Below are 20,190 nucleotides of genomic sequence, written 5' to 3'. Positions count from 1 at the left end.
AGGAACCTCCATACTGTTCTCCATAGTGGCTGTATCAATTTACATTCCCACCAACAGTGCAAGAGGGTTAACTTTTCTCCACACCCTCTCCAGCATTTATTGTTTGTATATTTTTTGATGATGGCCATTCTGACTGGTGTGAGATGATGCCTCATTGTAGTTTTGATTTGCATTTCTCTAATAATTAGTGATGTTGAGCATCCTTTCATGTGTCTGTTGGCAATCTGTATATCTTCTTTGGAGAAATGTCTATTTAGGGCTTCTGCCCATTTTTGGATTGGGTTGTTTCCTTTTTTTGATATTGAGCTGCATGAGCTGCTTGTTAATTTTGGAGATTAATCCTTTGTCAGTTGCTTCATTTGCAAATATTTTCTCCCATTCTGTGGGTTGTCTTTTCATCTTGCTTATGGTTTCCTTTGTTGTGCAAAAGCTTTTAAGTTTCATTAGGTCCCATTTGTTTATTTTTGTTTTTATTTCCATTTCTCTAGGAGGTGGGTCAAAAAGGATCTTGCTGTGATTTATGTCATAGACTGTTCTGCCTATGTTTTCCTCTAAGAGTTTTATAGTGTCTGGCCTTACATTTAGGTCTTTAATCCATTTTGAGTTTATTTTTTGTGTATGGTGTTAGGGAGTGTTCTAATTTCATTCTTTTCCATGTAGCTGTCCAGTTTTCCCAGCACCACTTATTGAGGAGACTCTCTTTTCTCCATTGCATATTCTTGACTCCTTTATCAAAAATAAGATGACCATATGTGCGTGAGTTTATCTCTGGGCTTTCTATCCTGTTCCATTGATCTATATTTCTGTTTTTGTGCCAGTACCATATTGCCTTGATTACTGTAGCTTTGTAGTATAGTCTGAAGTCAGGGAGTCTGATTCCTCCAGCTCTGTTTTTTTCCCTCAAGATGCTTTGGCTATTCAGGGTCCTTTGTGTCTCCATACAAATTTTAAGATTTTTTGATCTAGTTCTATAAAAAATGCCATTGGTAATTTGATAGGGATTGCATTGAATATGTAGATTGCTTTGAGTAGTGTAGTCATTTTCACACTATTGATTCTTCCAATTCAAGGACATGGTATATCTCTCCATCTATTTGTGTCATCTTTGATTTCTTTCATCAGTGTCTTACAGTTTTCTGAGTACAGTTCTTTTACCTCCTTAGGTAGGTTTATTCCTAGGTATTTTATTCTTTTTGTTGCAATGGTGAATGGGATTGTTTCCTTAATTAACTTTCTGATCTTTCTTTGTTAGTGTATAGGAATGAAAGAGATTTCTGTGCATTAATTTTGTATCCTGCAACTTTACCGAATTCACTGATGAGCTCTAGTAGTTTTCTGGTGTCATCTTTAGGATTCTCTATGTATAGTATTATGTCATCTGCAAACAATGACAGTTTTATTTCTTCTTTTCCAATTTGTATTCCTTTTATTTCTCTTTCTTCTCTGATTGCTGTGGTTAAAACTTCCAAAACTACGTTGAATAATAGTGGTGAGAGTGGGCAACCTTGTCTTGTTCCTGATCTTAGAGGAAATGCTTTCAGTTTTTCACCATTGAGAATGATGTTTGCTGTGGGTTTGTCATATATGGGCTTTATTATGTTGAGGTAGGTTCCCTCTATGCCCACTTTCTGGAGAGTTTTTACCATAAATGGGTGTTGAATTTTGTCAAAAGCTTTTTCTGCATCTATTAAGATGATCATATGGATTTTATTTTTCAGTTTGTTAATATGCTGTATCACATTGATTGATTTGTGTATAATGAAGAATCCTTGCATGCCTGGGATAAATCCCACTTAATCATGGTGTATGATCCTTTTAGTGTGTTGTTGGATTCTGTTTGCTAGTATATTTTTGAGGAGTTTTGCATCTATATTCATCAGTGATATTGGTCTGTAATTTGCTTTTTTTGTAGTATCTTTATCTGCTTTTGGTGTCAGGGTGATGGTGGCCTCATAGAATGAGTTTGGGAGTGTTCCTCCCTCTGCAAATTTTGGAAGAGTTTGAGAAGGATGGATGTTAGCTCTTCTCTAAATGTTTGATAGAATTCACCATGAAGCCATCTGGTCCTGTACTTTTGTTTGTTGGAAGATTTTTAATCACAGTTTCAATTTCATTACATGTGACTGGTCTGTTCACATTTTCTATTTCTTCCTGGTTCAGTCTTGGAAGGTTATACCTTTCTAAGAATTTGTCCATTTCTTCCAGGTTGTCCCTTGTATTGGCATAGTGTTGCTTGTAGTAGTCTCTTATGATGTTTTGTATTTCTATAGTGTCTGTTGTAACTTCCCCTTTTTCATTTCTAATTTTATTGATTTGAGTCTTCTCCCTCTTTTTCTTGATGAGTCTGGCTAAAGGTTTATCAAATTTGTTTATCTTCTCAAAGAACTAGCTTTTAGTGTTATTGATCTTTGCTATTGTTTTCTTTGTTTCTATTTCATTTTTTTCTGCTCTGATCTTTATGACTTCTTTCCTTCTACTAACTTTGGGTTTTGTTTGCTCTTCTTTCTCTAGTTCCTTTAGATGTCGGTTAGATTGTTTATTTGAGATTTTTCATGTTTCTTAAGGTAGGATTGTACTGCTATAAACTTTGCTCTTAGAACTACTTTTGCTGCATCTCATAGGTTTTGGATCACTGTGTTCTCGTTGTCATTTGTCTCTAGGTATTTTCTGATTTCCTCTTTGATTTCTTCAGTGATCTCTTGGTTATTTAGTAACATATTTTTTAACCTCCATGTGTCTGTGTTTTTTACATTTTTTTCCCTGTAATTTATTTCTAATCTCATAGCATTGTGGTTGGAAAAGATGCTTGACATGATTTCAGTTTTCTTAAATTTACCGAGGCTTGATTTGTGACCCAAGATGTGATGTATTCTGGAGAATATTCTGTATGCACTTGAGAAGAAAGTGTAATCTGCTGTTTTCAGATGGAATGCCCTATAAATATCAATTAAATCTGTCTATTGTGTCATTTAAGGCTTGTGTTTCCTTATTAATTTTCTGTCAAGATTTAATTTCATCTTCTGTCCAGGAGTGAGGAAAATTACAGCCTTTTCCTCCACCCTTGACAGATCAGCTAGGAAACCTACAAGTCACTCCCAGGCACCCACATATAACGTTTCCACTAATCACATGGCATTTCTGTAGTCACACGATGTTTTCATATGTCAAATGGCATTTCCATAGATTGCATAGTATTTCCAGAAGTCACATGTCATTTCCATACACCTAAATCTGTTTCAGTCCTGATATCTATGTGTCTATTGGAGTCCATTTTCTGGCATGGACCCTGAGAAGATGGATGTACGTGCTGACGGGGAGAAACTTTTACTTTTCTTGGCTCCTCATCGGCCTCCTGGGCTTTGCAACCCCTGGAGGGAGATCTGTTCTATCAAGTTCCCAGTGCTTTTGAGTTGGCTCTTATTTTTAGTAACAGCATCGTATTTGTTTTCTCTAGGATTCTGGCCAAATGTACTGAGCTAAATAACAAAATAGGGCCCTCTAGATTCCTTTATTATTTATACAAAAAAAAGTCCTTTTTAGAAAAGGAAAAACAAGCATAGTGTTTGAGACGGTAGAATTGCCATGAGAGGCAAAGAGTTGCTTTACTTCGCTAGCATCTAGTGTCCACAAAGTCTCTTCGAGGCTCTGATTTTAGTAATTATAGCACAAGTTTAAGGAGAGTTCTTTCTGCTTAGTTCATCTCAAAACCATCTCTGTTTCAGAATTTTTAGAGCCACAAATTCAACCTGCCTCCAAATAGAAAGATGTTTTATAACAAATTATATACCTCCAGTTCTTGGCTTGGGTTGAAAAAGAGAGAGAGTAAAATGAAGGATCTTTACTTTGTGAGAGAGATAATTGCCCTGGGTCAATAAAGATGCCTTGCAGCTTCTCTCAGTCCTCCACTAGGGTGAAAGGGGAAAAGAATAAAAGGCTTAAATGATGAGGTTGGTCAAGAAAGAAAATAAAGTGTTCCACTTCTAAATTGAATGTTTTCATAGGCATTAACTGATGCTCATCGAAGTAAATTTTCTAGAGCTGGAGCTTATAAAAATTCTAGATGATTTAAAGGCAAAAACCATGTGTCATAAACCAGCAATGGTCCATTTGTTAAATGTGTTTTTGTTTCATTTGGCTGCATGTTAAGGAAAAGAATAAGTCACTGTGTATATACTTAAGGGGACAGATGACTCATAATTTAAAATAAATAACAACTATCCACACATTTTCCATTTTCTATTTCCTAGGTCCCATAATATTTCTTAGCCCTGGTGAGAAACTCTATACTGTCTTTAAAAATAGTGCCTCAAGGCCGTATTCTATTCATGCTCATGGGGTGAAAACAAACTATTCCACTGTTGTTCCAACACAGCAGGTAACTGCTTTGGGAGAAAGAAAAGTCCCAAAGCTTTTATGCAGGACTGTGGGGCTAACGTTTGCTCTTTTTTTCCTGTTTTTGTTTGTTGGTTGGTTTTGTGGAATACCTACTATATGCCATGCCATACTTTTTTTTAATTGAAGTATAGTTGATTTACAATATTATATTAGTTTCATGTGTACAACATAGTGACTCAAAATTTTTATAGATTATACTCCATTTATAATTATTATAAAATACTGGATTTATTCCCTGTACTATATAATACAATATATCATTATAGCTTATATATTTTATACATAGTAGTTTGTACCTCTTAATCCCCTGCTCTTATCTTGCCCCTCTCCACTTCTCTCTTCTCACTGGTAACCACTATTTTGTTCTCTATATCCATGAGTTTTTTTTTCTTTTTTGTTATATTTACTAGTTTGTTTTATTTTTTAGATTTCACATATAAGTGATATTATAGTATTTGTCTTTCTCTATCTGAGTTATTTCACTAAACATAATACCCTCCAGGTCCATCCGTGTAGTGGCAAATGGCAAAATTTCATTCTTTGTTATGGCGAGTAGTATTCCATTGTGTGTATGTGTGTGTGTGTGTGTGTGTGTGTGTGTATAACATCTTCTTTATCTACTCATCTGTTGAAGGACATTTAGGTTGCTTCCTTATCTTGGCTATTGTAAATAATGTTGCTATGAACTTTGGGTTCTATGTATATTTTCAAATTAGTGTTTTCACTTTCTTTGGATATATATCCATGAGTGGAATTGCTGGATCATATGGCAGTTCTATTTTTAGTTTTTTGAGGAACCTCCATACTGTTTTCCATAATGGTTGTTCCAATTTACAAACAAAACCTAAAGTTAGTAGAAGAAAGAAAGCTTAAAGATCAGAAAAGAGATAAACGAAATAGAGATTTCAAAAAGCAATAGAAAAGATTAATGAAACTAAGAGTTGGTTCTTCAAAAAGATAAACAAAATTGATAAACCTTTAGTCAGACTCATCAAGAAAAAGAGAGAGAGGGCCCAAATCAATAAAACCAGAAATGAAAGAAAATTTACAACTGACACCACAGGAATATAAATGATCATAAGAGATTACTACAAACAATTATATGCTAATAAAATGGACAACCTAGAAGAAATGAATAAACTCCTAGAAACATAAAATCTTCCAAGACTGAATCAGGAAGAAAAATAGAAAACATGAACAGATCAATTACCAGTAATGAAATTGAATCAATTAAAATTTTAAAAAAAACCCAACAAACAAAAGTCCAGCACCAGATAGCTTCACAGGTGAATTCTACTAAACGTTTAGAAAACAGTTAACACCTATCTTTCTTAAACTATTCCAAAAAATTGCAGAGGAAGGAATGATTCCAAACTTATTCTATGAGGCCAGCATCACCCTGATACCAAGACCAGATAAAGATATCACAAAAAAAGAAAATTATAGGCCAATATCACTGATGAACACAGATGCAAAAATCCTCAACAAAATACTAGCAAACCAAGTTCAATGACATATTAAAAGGATCATATACCATAATCAAGTGGGATTTATCCCAAGGATGCAAGGATGGTTCAATATCTACAACTCAATCAGTGTGATACCTCACATCAACAAATTGAAGGGTAAAACAATATGATCTTCTCAATAGATGCAGAAGAAGTTTTGAAAAATTTCAACATCTATTTATGATAAAAACTCTCAACAAAGTTGGTATAGAGAGAACATACCTCATCATAATAAAGGCCATATATGACAAGAACACAGCTAACATTATACTCAATGATGAAAAGCTGAAAGCATTTCCTCTAAGGTCAGGAGCAAGACAAGGATGTCCACTCTCACCACTTTTATTCAACATAGTATTGGAAGTCCCAGCCACAGCAATCAAACAAGAAAAAGAAATAAAAGGAATCCAAACTGGAAAACAAGAAGTAAAACTGTCACTGTTTGCAGATGATATGATACTATACATAGAAAATTGTAAAGATGCCACCAAAAAACTGCTAGAGCTCATCAATGAATTTGGTAAAGTTGAAGGATACAAAATTAATATAAAGAAATTTGTTGCATTTCTATACACTAACAACAAAATATCAGAAAGACAAATTAAGGAATAAATTAAGAGATTAGGGGTTTCCCTGGTGGCGCAGTGGTTGAGAATCTGCCTACCAATGCAGGTGACACGGGTTCAAGCTCTGGTTTGGGAAGATCCCACATGCCGTGGAGCAACTAGGCCCATGAGCCACAACTACTGAGCCTGCACATCTGAAGCCTGTGCTCCGCAACAAGAGAGGCCGCGACAGTGAGAGGCCCACGCACTGCGATGAAGAGTGGCCCCTGCTCGCCACAACTAGAGAAAGCCCTCGCACAGAAACGAAGACCCAGCACAGCCAAAAATAAATAAATTAATTAATTAATTTAAAAAAAAAACGATTTGGAAGTGGGGAGGCTGAAGATGGGGTTGGTTAGTGGAGAAGGAAGACTATGTCACAGGTGCCTGGGAAAATTAACTTAAGCCTCGGGAAGGGGGGAGATGTAGAATGATATAGCAAGGGATGAGGGTGGGGACCAAAAGAACTTTCCTGCAAGAGTCAAGAGGATTTATATTAAGTAGGGCTAATGCAAACAGCTTTGTGGGTGGGAAGGAGGTGCATGTGATCTACAAATTGGAAGGTTCAGAGCTGTGATTCAAAACAATTTTGTCACATTTCAAAGGCTGAGTTATCTTCACTACAATAAATATTCATTGAACAAATGAATTAGATATTTAATGATTGATGTTTTTCAACGGCAGAATCACTATAAAGTTTTGATCCTGTAACACTGAGAACATAATAGCCAACACTGATAGTGACATCGACCTTGCCCTGTGGGCCAGGTAATGCAACACCAAGGGCTTCCTTTGCACCATCTTGTCTAATCCCTAAATCCCCATTTTGTGTGCATGAGGAAACAGAAATCCAGAACGTGTAAACACATTGACTAAGACCACAAAGCAAGGAGCTGTAGAGCCAGAAGTAAAAACAAGGACTGTGCTGTTTAATATTTGTATAGCTTTAGAGTTTGTTCATTATCTGCTTCTCCATAAAGAAGTGTGAATTAAAAGATTCTATTTAAATACATTGTATTTGCCTATTTCAGGAGAGAGCCAAACATACATTTGGCAGATTCCTGAAAGAGCTGGTCCTACCTCAAAGGACTTTGAGTGCATACCTTGGTTTTACTATTCAACTGTGGACGTGGTTAGGGTAAACCTTAAATCCCAGTTTTTATCCTCTCTCCTCTTAGAAATTATAATGAAAGAAAGGAGTTTATTTTTCTTTTTTAAAAAATCTTAGTTTTATGTAAACTTTCTAAATACTGCTCAGTTTTTAATTCTACACAGGTTTGCATTTTTCAAGAGCAAACTAAATTATTACATTATGATTACTTAGATTTAGGATATTTTCCAAAATGTTACAGTGGATTGGAAGATATATAGATATATAGATATATGTAAAATTATATGATAATACCCTCTTCTTTGCTTCATTGAATAAGATTTGGGTTCCAGAAAACAAAGTATGGAGTTTTAAAATTCTATGGTTAGTGACAAATAAATGCATACATAGTATATATCTTTTAAATCAACTCTGGAGTTCCAGTTTATTTGTATTTTTTAAAAAAAACCAAAAAACAAAGAGTTCACTCTTTGGCCTTTTAGTTATTTTTGGCCTACTCTTCACCAAACCAAGAACAGACACAGACATTCAACCCCAAAATAAAATAAATATAAACAAACCAAAGCTCCCAGCTGAAAGTGGCTGCGGAGGCAGAGGCATCACAGAGGTGGGGGATCTGAGACCTTTAGACACATCTGTCAACCAACTCCAGTGCCAGGGACTTCTAATTAAAACCGAAGTTCTGTTTTTTAATTAAAATTTCAAAGATAGAGCTAAATCCACTAAGGAATGTGTCTAAAATCCCTTTCAGGAGTTTGTTCTTCTCTTCAGACCCCAACTCTAATGAGTGAGATGATCAGTTTTTTCAATCAAGAATTTAGCATGTCAAATATTTTGTTCCTTACACTCAGAATCCTAATCATTCAAAACTCAGGATCTGACCTCACTCAAACTAAAACTTGTTTCCACTCTTTTCCTTGACTGGGAAAAGTTGTGGGCACAGTTTATCATCTTGCTTTGCCTCTCCAGGATCTTAATAGCGGACTGGTAGGTCCTTTGATCGTATGTCGAAAAGACACCAAAGCCAGCATAGTTTACCGTGTTCTCCAGTTCATGATTTTTAATGAGAATGAATCCTGGTACTTTGAAGAAAACATCAATACCTATTCTCAAGAATCAAACCAAGTAGACAGGAGTGATGCTACTCTTGACCTCAGCAACCAAATGCATGGTAATGCCCACTCACTAACTCACTGACTGTAGCCTACAGGTTGTTCTGCCCAAAGGAAACAGACAAAGGTTTACATCTGTCACTCTCAGAACAGTTTAAAGAACATGATCACATAGAGCTGGGGTGCAGATCACGTGGACCAAGAGCCAGATGGTAAAGAGTTAGGCTTGTAGACCATAGGGTCTCCACCGTGAGCTGTCTTCTATTCAAACCTTGTGGCACAAAAGCACCCACAGAAAAGACGTAAACAAATGTAAGTGGTAAGTAAATAATGTAAGTAAAAGTCAATAAAACCGCATTTATGGGCGCTGGAATTTGTACTTCACACAATTTTCACAGGTAAGGAAATATTATTCTTTTTTGATTTTTTCCAACTGTTTAGAAATTTAAAAACCATTCTTTGCTCATGAGCCATAGAGAAAAGGGCAGTGAGTGGGCTGGAGCTGGCATGAAGGCTGCAGACCACTGTCCTAGCAGCACTGTGAATTCTAATGTCTCTGGAGCCCTGCGGGCAATGTAAAACCGAGGAGATCAGCTATTGTTTCTGGAGGGTCTGACTACAGGCTCTTCTAAGTATTTTACCTGGATGGACTGAGGGAGAGCTAGGGTTTGAGGCAAACTGAAGAGCACACGCCCCACCCACTCTTCCCCACCACCATTACCAAAGGAACTTCATAGGCAGAACCTTTAAAAATCCCATGCTCATCAACTAAAACTCTTTTATAGGTTCATTGTGGCTAGATTCGCCTTATTTATGACCTACACCCGCCTCATCTAGAATCACAGTAATAAGACAATTATTCAAATAAAAAAGCATATAAACAAGCTCACTTATCACAGTCTTACTTAGTCAAACTTCAGGTCCCAATCCTTTCACCTGAGGAAGTTCAGGGATATGACTGGTTAAGGAATCCTTAACTAAGGCAAATGATCATTTTCAACTTCTTAGGTTTTATCCCCCTGCAAGAAATATATGTAAATTTAAAATTAATTCGAGGACAACATCCATTCTATCCATAGTCTTTTAATAAGCATCACAGAGGGCACAAAGCACTGTCCTAGGCCCTAAGGAGATACAAAAGCCATAAGATGGGTCGTCTCTCAAGTTGCTCAGTGTGCTGCCACAGTACAAGGCTGACTTGAGGAGGTGCCGTGACAGAAGTATAAACAGTGCTGGGTCTTAAATTCTTATTTGGGAGGTCAAAAAACGCTTCATGAAGGGGAGGAGAACTTTGAGTTGAGTATTTAAGGATGCCTGTGAGTCTGTCTAGTACAGAACGAATGACCTTCCAGGTGGAAAGAAGAATGTGAGCTAAGTCACACAGCATCTGGAAAGAAAAAGCCATCTGTGGGTGGAAGACCCTGAATATCCTGTTAACAATTTAAACTTGATCTAAACCGGGGTTTCTCAAGCTTGCCACTGTTGACATTTTGGGTCGGATAACTCTTTGTGGTGAGGCTGTCCGGTGCATTGTAGGATGTTTAGCAGCACCCATACCCTCGACCCCCTAGATGCCAGTAGCCCCTTCCCGCAAGTTGTGAGAACTAAAAAATGTCTCCGGGCATTGACTTCCCTGGAGGACAAAATCCTGTTGAGAACCACTGTACTAAAGGCTTCAAGAGCACTGAGCTAGGGAACAATAGGAGTAGATGTGTGTTTTAGCAACAACTCTGGCACTTATGCTCCAAGTGTGGTCCGTGGTCCAGCAGTAGCAGCGTCCCTTGGGAGCTTGTTAGAAATGCAGAATTTCAGGTTTCACAGTCCCAGTGAATCACAATCTGCATTTTAACAAGATTCCTACAGCCACGTGCACATTAAAGTTTGAGAAGCACTGATCTAAAGCAGAGTCTCCTAGTTTTTTTTCTATTACATCCCTCCATCAGCTAAAAGTGTTAGAGCCCAACCTCTATAGATATCTGGTTATTAATTATATGTTTGTGCCACTGTAATAATGTATTCTCTGCATTTCCAAAGATGCACACAAAGTATAAAAGTAAAAAGGAGGATATATATAAAGAGAGAGGGTTTTTTTAAATTTTAATATTTTCTTCCCATTACCCATTGGAAGCCACACCTGGAGAGGATTAGAGAGGGGGCAAGACAGGACCTCAGGCAAATGGCCATTCCAGTCATACTGGTGACAGATCATGAAGGTTTGATGTAAGACAGTTAAATGGGAACACATTCCTAATATTCTAAGCCTCTTGTGATACTTTTAAGTATACTTTAAATATATAGATATATTTAAGTATCCACCAATGTAAGTATCCTCAGTTGTGAACTATTCTAGACCAACCCGATTATGTTAAAGCAAAGTCAGTGCCTCATTTCCTCAGGCAAGGAAAACTCTCTGTCTAGCATTAGACACACCCATGAGTGGGTGGCTTGGTCATATTTAACGGCTTCCTTAGGCTGGCCTTAAAACCCTCATGGCCTCTGAAAATATCATGGTGCTTTTTAAAAAAAATGTTACTTCAAATCTTTGTTGAATATAATAAACTGTGTCCTCCACAGCAATTAATGGAAGAATGTTCGGAAATAACCAAGGCCTGACATTTCATGTTAGGGATGAAGTGAATTGGTATCTGATTGACATGGGGGGTGAGTTTGACCTGCACACAGTTCCCTTTCATGGTCACAGCTTTCAATACACGGTAAGTGGCCTGGGCAGCTCCCTTTAGTTACTGTGGTACCTTGTAATCCAGTTGTTGGGGCAGCATGGCAAGATAACAGGACAGGAAATGACCACGCCAGCACTGAGGTTCAACACATACAATCTGCAATATATCTGATGCAAGTAAATAGTTATACTTTTAGCTTTTTATATCCCACAGACATTTGATAAATGCTTCTGAATGTATGAATTGCATTTTTTACTCTGTTCTGATGCTTCTCAATAAGTAAATAAAACATCTATAATCATCCTTAGTTTTACCCTTTCTTTCCCAACTTATTTTTTTTTTTAAAGGAATTCCTTTATTTTTATTTTATTTATTTATTTATTTATTCTTGGCTGTGTTGGGTCTTCGTTTCTGTGCAAGGGCTTTCTCTAGTTGCGGCAAGCGGGGGCCACTCTTCAGCGCGGTGCGCGGGCCTCTCACTATCGCGGCCTCTCTTGTTGCGGAGCACAGGCTCCAGACGCGCAGGCTCAGTAGTTGTGGCTCACGGGCCCAGTTGCTCTGCGGCATGTGGGATCTTCCCAGACCAGGGCTCGAACCCGTGTACCCTGAATTGGCAGGCAGATTCTCAACCACTGTGCCACCAGGGAAGCCCCCAACTTATTTTTATAATTTTCAAACTCTCAGTAACATAAAAGAAAAACTCCTTGAACACTTATATACATTTTGCTGCATTTGCTTTCTCTCTATATATGTTTTTTTCTGAATCCAATTGAAAGTAAATTGCAAACATCATGACTCTTCACTCCTAAATACTAAAGCATGTGCATCCTAAGAATAAAGACAATCTGCCTCAACCACAATAACGTTATCACCTGCTTCAAATTAACATTAATTCAATAATAGAATCTAACATACAGTCCATTCAAATATCACCAGTTGTTCCCAAAACGCTCTTTGTAACTTTTCTTAATCCAAGATCTAATCATTTATATTTAGCATTTGGTTGTTATTGTCATATCTTTCCTAAAATCAGGAGACCTTTTCCTTTTTTTTCTTGATCTTTCATGATGTTTTGTTTTTGAAGCGTCCAGGTCAGTTTTGTAGAACGTTCCATATTCTGTATTGTTCTGATCGTTTCCTTGTGATTGGATCCATGTCAAACACCTTTGGCAAGAGCACTGCATAGGTGAAGCTGTGTACTTCTCATACGTCACATCAAGAGGCACACAAGGTCAGCAGGTCCTAATACTGTGAAGGCTAAGTTTGATAACTTCATGAAGGTGATGTGTACCATTCTCCCCCTTTTAAAAGTAACATCTTCCTATTGTAATTAATAAGCAATCTGTAAAGTAACTTTTTATATAGTTTATTACAACAATTTTTCATCCTGTAGTTTTAAAAAGGATCCACTGATGATCCTTGCCTGACTCAGTTTTTATAACGGGGATTCCAAATGGTGGCCTTCCAATTTTATTATTCCTTTAATATTTGTTATCAAATTAAAATATGGAACTAGGTGTGAACTGGCTTTATGGTACCTTTATTATTATTATTGCCATCTTTTTCTACTTTATGAGTTCTTACTCTCTTTATATCTTCTGTCTGAATTGCTTTCCATCACCCCACCTGTCATATTTCTTTACAATTTTTTTTCACTGACCACTTTTGATAGCTATTTCTCTAATTTATTATAAGTATTTTCAATTTTATCCTTCCTCTTTCTACCTCCGAGTATCATTTATTTACTTAAAGAGCATTTTCTTTATTTCCTCATCCTAATCCCTTATATAAACATTAATGAGCAATTGAAGATGAATTATATTTTATGTATTTGACACCTCACACTTTTCATCTAGCCACTTGGCATGATACAGTCTATCTTTTACACATTGATAGAAGCTTCACATAAAGTGTTCCTGAATTCTAGATGCATTCAGTTCATAGTTACTTTAATGCTCTGGGCCTATCATAGAAATAACTTAAATGATTGTGTGTGACAATTGACACAAAGCTTTACTGGTGTGTTGCTTTCTTTTCTTTAATAAACAAACTTATTTCCCTTAAACATTTTTTTGCTTAAAAACTAATTTTATAACAGAGAATTTTATATAATAGAGAGAATAAAATAATGAACCTCTTTATCCATCACCCACGCCCAACAGTCATGACATTTCTATGCTTCCATCTATGCTCCCCATATTTTTTTTTCTTTTTTTTTTTTCTTTTTCTTTTTAAAGTTATTTTTTGTTTCTCTGAAATTCACATTTAACCGAGAATCTTGTAATTTTTTTATTTGCTATATTTGGTAACCCTACTTACAATCAGTATTCTACTTTTATTTTTATTTATTTATTTTATTTTTGGCTGTGCTGGGTCTTCGGTTCGTGCGAGGGCTTTCTGCAGTTGCGGCAAGCGGGGGCCACTCTTCGTCGCGGTGCGGGGACCGCTCTTCATCGCGGTGCGCGGGCCTCTCACTATCGCGGCCCCTCCCGTTGCGGGGCACAGGCTCCAGACGCGCAGGCTCAGTAGTTGTGGCTCACGGGCCCAGCCGCTCCGCGGCATGTGGGATCTTCCCAGACCAGGGCTCGAACCCGTGTCCCCTGCACTAGCAGGCAGACTCTCAACCACTGCGCCACCAGGGAAGCCCGATGCTCCGCATATTTTTTAAGGAAAAGCCTAGATAATAGGGTTGTTATTAAGTTCATAACTGTTTATATTAGACTTTAAAAACTAGAACAAAAGAGATTAAAATCCAGTTATAGCTTTTTACAGTGTATTTGTTGTTCAATTCAGATTGTTCAGTTCAACAAATGCCTATTATATTCCTAGAACCATGCCAAGTGTTGTGTGGAGATGAAAGGAAACCAGAGTTATCTTTCAGTGGCTACATCTACATAAATGATCATTTTATAAGGCGTCAAATTAAGTGGACTTTATGGTAACATTTCTATAATGATGATTATAGCTAACCTTTATTAAGTCCTTATGTGCCAGATGCTATGCTTAGTGTTTTGCGTGGATTTCTCATTGAACCCACACAACTTTCCTATGAAAGAGGTACTATTTTATCACCATTTTATAGGGAAATGGAGGATTAACAAGGTAAAGAACTTTCCGACAAGCAGGAAGTGTTAAACGTAGGATTTGAACCCCTGGCTCTGACTCCAGAGCCCCTCACTCTTAGCCTCTTCAGAAAGCTGCTTCCCTTAAGAATGATCCTATTTGGGACTTCCTTGATGGTGCAGTGGTTAAGAATCCACCTGCCAATGCAGGGGACATGGGTTCGAGCCCCGGTCTGGGAAGATCCCATATGCCACGGAGCAACTAAGCCCATGCACCACAACTACTGAGCCTGCACTCTAGAGCCCGTGAGCCACAGCTACTGAGCCCACGTGCCACGACTACTGAAGCCCGCGCGCCTAGAGCCCGTGCTCCGCAACAAGAGAAGCCACCGCAACGAGAAGCCTGCACACCGCAACGAAGACCCAACACAGACAAATAAATAAATAATTAATTTAATTTATTTTAAAAAAAGAATGATCCTATTTGTACCATGGAACCTGGTACCATCAGCTGTCAACTCTAGCCACTCACTCCAAACCCATCACAGATGGACTCAAATAGTCTTCCCCTCCCCTTGAGGTTAAACTGAAGTACTCCAGCAATGGTGCAGCTGCTGGTCTGTATTCCCTGGAACATCTAGGCACAGCAGAGCAGCCCCCTGGGGTTACTAACTGGGTCTTGGGACAAGCCAGCCAGTCACTTCCTATTCCCTAAGGCTGTGGTTTCCTTCGGCGCCAGGGCTCCAGGTACATATGGTACATTTACTAATACCTTGGACATTGTCAGTTCTTAGTTAAAATTGTTTCATGTTGTTCTCCACATTTTCTGACATCTTAGAAATGTATCTATGTCATCCATATCGTTGTCACTTCAGATGCAAAATTAATTTCCCTAAATAGCAATGACTCAAGTGGGAGACGGCTCAGCCTTCCCCCTACCTTCTAATATCTCCAGGGAGTCTTGAGAGCCTACGTTTCTTCTAGCCATCTCCAACTCTCATTTCCTGCTTCTGCTCAGTTTTCTGGCTTCTCACCTCCTGTGGCTGGTATTTCCTCATGTCTCTGCGCAGCTCCAAATTGGAACACACCCGCATTTCTTAGGACTCACTTAACCAAGCACAAAATCAAGGCCATTGTGGGTCATAGACTTCAAGAGAAATTTTGGGGGTAAACAAGAGGGTTTTTATTATTATTACTACACAGTGAAAGCATCACCATTTGTTGTTACCATTTGATATTAAATGCCCTTGTCTTTAATTATCCCTCCGCTATGCATGGCTGAGAACCTCTGGCTCTCCTGCTTTTTATTCTCACCCTCAAGACTTCTTTCTCTGCATTCTTCCTCTCCACGTTCTCTTGACTTCTCTCCTCTCCTCACATTATTCTGGACCCCATCTTGAGCTGCACTCTCCAACACATCCCCCATCCTCCAAATACCTCCCATATTATTATACAGAGAAATTCATCTCCCTCTTACTCTCTTTCTAATCTAACCTAGCCAGGCCCTGGGTTTCATTTTTCAAAATCAAAGTAGCCTACAGATGCGATAGTCTCCTAAACCTCAGGTTCTCTTCTAAGGAGAGAAATTGGCTATTAAAGCCCTCAGCCCTCAGGCCCAACCCCAGAAGGCAGAGGTAGGTCCACTTCTTCCTGTAACCATGAGTTTTCCTGATAGCTACATCTAGAGAAATGATCATCTTCATATCACCAACATCTCTAGTTAGAAATATTTCAGTTAAAACCTTGGGGATTTGTGAAACCGATGTTCTCTGAAATCTAGAGCATTCTGTGTGAGACGCTGACAAGGTACCTAACACCGATACGGACACAGGCATCCTGTTAGAGCGAGATGTTTTCCCGGTGGCCTATCACTAAAAAGTTCTAGGACTTCCTTCTCCAAACTCTCAATTGTATTCAGAGGAGAGGTGCAGTGGTACCTAATGCATTCTAATCGTCATCTGACGAAGTATATAGAAATGAGGAGTTACAGCAAACAGTAAGGTGTGTAAATGACTGATACCTCTTATAAGCTATTTAATTTTGTCTTCTTGTTGAGGATTAGGGAGAGTATCACTCTGATGTTTGTGATCTTCCTCCTGGGATCTATCAAACTGTAAAAATGTATCCAAGAGATGTTGAAATCTGGTTATTTCATTGTCATATCAATGTTCACCTTGGGGCTGGAATGGAAAGTACTTACACTGTAATCGAGTGAAAAGGTAAGCCTAATTAATTAAAAGTGATGATATGTAAATAAACTCAGTGTTTATATAAGGATATCTGATCCACTGGACGTTTACATGATGTGACACACCACTCATTCATTCAAAGACTACTGTTTTGACAGGACCAAGATAATCTAGCTTTATTTTCTTTACCAAATTTAGGTAACTATATCTGATCTGATAAAAGATACTTCAGAGTTAAATGTAATTTCTAGATTCCTACAACATATGCATGAGGATTTGAACAGATAATTCATAGAAGATGAAATACAAATGACTATTGAACCTATAAAGACATCTAAACTTGCTCATAATCAAATCACTTAAAATTGCATTTAAACAACAGTAAGATACTTTTTGAATGAGAAAGCCATCAATTTGGCAAGGTTTTGTTTTGTTTTTTTTCCAGTGATAGTATCAATAACAGTGTGGTGAGAGGGTGCAATGCACATACTTTGGTGGAAGTGTATACTGTTTCCACAACTCTGGAAAGAAACAAAATAACGATTCTAATAATCTTATTTTCACATTCAAGTGACATTTTATTTCCTCTCATTCCCATCTCTCCTTTCTCCAATACATTTTATTAGCAACTTCAGTATGAAAATAGTGTCTTTGTTACTGAGATTTTCATCAGTTCCTTAGTTACTTAGACTGTTCATGAAGTCATTATCCTTTTTTGACAGAATGATTCTAATATTTTGACTCAGTAATTTTACCTGACAGTTGATCTCAGAAAATTATCAGCAATGCTGAAAAATATTTATCACCATATTATTTTGTGTTGGTGGAAAACCGAAAATGAGGAAATGATCTACTATAAGTTTTGCTACATTTATCATCTAAAGTATTATCCCACTTTAAAAATCATGCCTTAAAATTTTAATGAGAAAATGCTTATAATACAATACTAAGTGATTAAAAAAGCAGTCTAAAAAATAGTATTTGAAATATAATTCAAATTTTATATATAAAACATATATATGTATATATACATATATATATATACATATAAAGACTAAACAGAAATTTACTGAAATGTTAATAGTGACTCTCTCTAGGTAGTGAAATTATAAGTGAGGTTTATTTCTTCTTGTATGTTTCTGTTTCTGCTGAGGTTACTGTAAAGTTTAAATTACTTTTCAAATCAGGAAAACTATTGAATATATATGTCATACACTATTTAAAATAGGCTGTGCCACTCTCGAGTTTTGTAGATATTTTTTCCGTGGGGTCCGCTCTGAAGACAAAGACCACATTTCTCACAAAGCCAAAAACATATTAGCCCCAAATATAATTTTTACCTGCAACATCATATTAATACCAAGAATAATATTATTAACACAGTAATAGTAATTATTACTCTTATTCCTATAATCATTCATATTTATTTATTTTTTTTCTAAATTGAAGTATAGTTGATTTACAATGTGTTAGTTTCAGGTGTACAACAAAGTGATTCAGATATATATATATATACACTTTATTCTTTTCCCTTATAAGTTATTACAAAATATTGAATATAGTTCTCTGTGCTATACAGTAGGTTCTTGTTGGTTAGCTATTTTATTTTATTTTATTATTTTTTTGGCCGCACCACGTGGCTTGCAAGATCTTAGTTCCCCGACTAGGGATCAAACCCGTGCCACCTGCAGTAGAAGCACAGAATTTTAACCACTGGACTGCCAGGGAAGTCCCGGTTATCTGTTTTATATACAGTAGTGTATATATGTTAATTCCAAACTCCTAACATATTATTTTTTTTCACATGTTTATTGGAGTATAATTACTTTACAATGTTTTGTTAGTTTCTGCTGTACAACAAAGTGAATCAGCTATATGTATACATATATCCCCATACCCCCTCCCTCTTGAGCCTCCCTCCCACCCTCCATATCCCACCCTTCTAGGTCATCACAAAGCATAGAATTGATCTCCCTGTAGCTTCCCACTAGCCATCCATTTTACCTTTGGTAGTGTATATACGTCAGTGCCACTCTCTCGCTTTGTCCCAGCTTCCTCTTCCTACCCCCCTGGTGTCCTTAAGTCCATTCTCTACGCCTGTGTCTTTATTCTTGCCCTTAATAAAAGAGATTTTCATGTGCTGTCCAAAAAATAAATCCTTCACTTATAACATGGTTTCTCTGGGAAACTAGATTTTTGTGTTACAAATACTCTAAAGCAAAAAAGTTGGGTCTCAGGTCTTCTGTCCACATGGCAAAGTGACAGTGATGTTGCTATCAATTTAGTAAGTAAATTTTTTCTTGCAAAAGCACTGGTAGTCATTTTAAGGATGTTCTTAAGACTTATATAAACCTTATATTTTTTCCTTAAAGGTATGTAACCATTTTAGCTAAAGTTGCTGAAGAAGAAAAACTTCAGGGATGAAGGAGTGTAGGAGGGGCTGTCTAAAGACTTTCATGGCAATGTGCCAGGAAAACTAGCTTGAAATAAAAGTTTTCTTGGTGAATTTCACCTATGAGCTGCTTCCTCTTTCTGTAGACTGTGTCCATGGAGTAGAGTCTATGGGGTATAACCAGGCTTTTAACAAATGGCACTGGGGGTGGGCAAGAGGGACAAAAAGAGCAGTTATAAACAGAAGTCTAGCTTGGTTAGAAAAAAAACACACCATCCAAGATTTTACCCTAAACTAGGACATTTGCAAACATTGGAAAAATGAAATCCTCATATCGTGGGTAAGCGTATGAATCAGTATTTAAATGCAAATCCATATACTGTACTGTGCCTTAAGCCTGGAAGACTTCAGTTTTCATAATGTATAAGCTCCAGTTTTCCAGAACCAAAAATAAGGACTCATGCCCTGTCCTTGCATCTAGCAATATTAACAGTTGGGATGCCTTCTGCTAACAGAAAACCCAGCTAAAAGGGAATTACCAATGGTGTTTGTCTCAAATATTTTTTAAAATTTAGGAGATAGGTGCCTGCTGGGTTGATTCAGCAACTTGATTATATGAGGGCCAGTGTCTCTAATGCCCTTGGCCTTTTTCTCATGACTGTTGCCTCATGGTTGCAAGATGGTTGCTGTGGCTCCAAATATTACTCCAGGTTGAAGACAGAGAAGTAGGAAAAAGGAGTAGCACCAACCACATCTTTTCATTTTATCAAGAAAGCAAAAAAATCTTCTAAGGAGATCCAGCCAACTTCTGCTTATGTCTCATTGGTCATAAATATTATTTGGCTACTCTTAATTGCAAGGAAGGCTGGAAACAAGCTTTTGTAGCCTCTATAGTAGAAATAACAGGGAGAAGGAATTAGAAACATCTTGTGGGTTGGCTAACAAGCCTCTGCCTTAGACAATTAGTAAGAATATTTGAAAGCAGGAATTGGTTAAACAAAAAGGTTCAACATGAAAATTGAAACCAAAATCAGACTTTTCATTCTATTCACTTTTTCACCTCTGAATTTCACAAGTAATGCATGAATACCTGGAGTATTATCAAACATATCCCTGACATCATATCATTTCACCC

General features: G+C 37.3%; 1 protein-coding gene across 1 annotated transcript in view; it reads left to right on the top strand.

The window, feature by feature from the left end:
• Window positions 1–16,689, top strand: part of LOC118894560 (ceruloplasmin-like) — a 31,234-nt gene extending 14,545 nt beyond the window's left edge. The window contains 5 exon segments of the mRNA XM_036850867.1: window positions 4,248–4,373; window positions 7,537–7,646; window positions 8,589–8,790; window positions 11,306–11,445; window positions 16,531–16,689. Of these exon segments, the coding sequence (XP_036706762.1) occupies window positions 4,248–4,373; window positions 7,537–7,646; window positions 8,589–8,790; window positions 11,306–11,445; window positions 16,531–16,689 (737 nt within the window).
• Window positions 16,690–20,190: the final 3,501 nt, after the last annotated feature.

This window comes from Balaenoptera musculus, chromosome 4 (assembly GCF_009873245.2).
Source record: "Balaenoptera musculus isolate JJ_BM4_2016_0621 chromosome 4, mBalMus1.pri.v3, whole genome shotgun sequence".
Lineage (NCBI taxonomy): Eukaryota > Metazoa > Chordata > Mammalia > Artiodactyla > Balaenopteridae > Balaenoptera > Balaenoptera musculus.
Note: the sequence above shows the minus strand (reverse complement) of the source record. Positions and strands in the feature narration are given on the sequence as shown.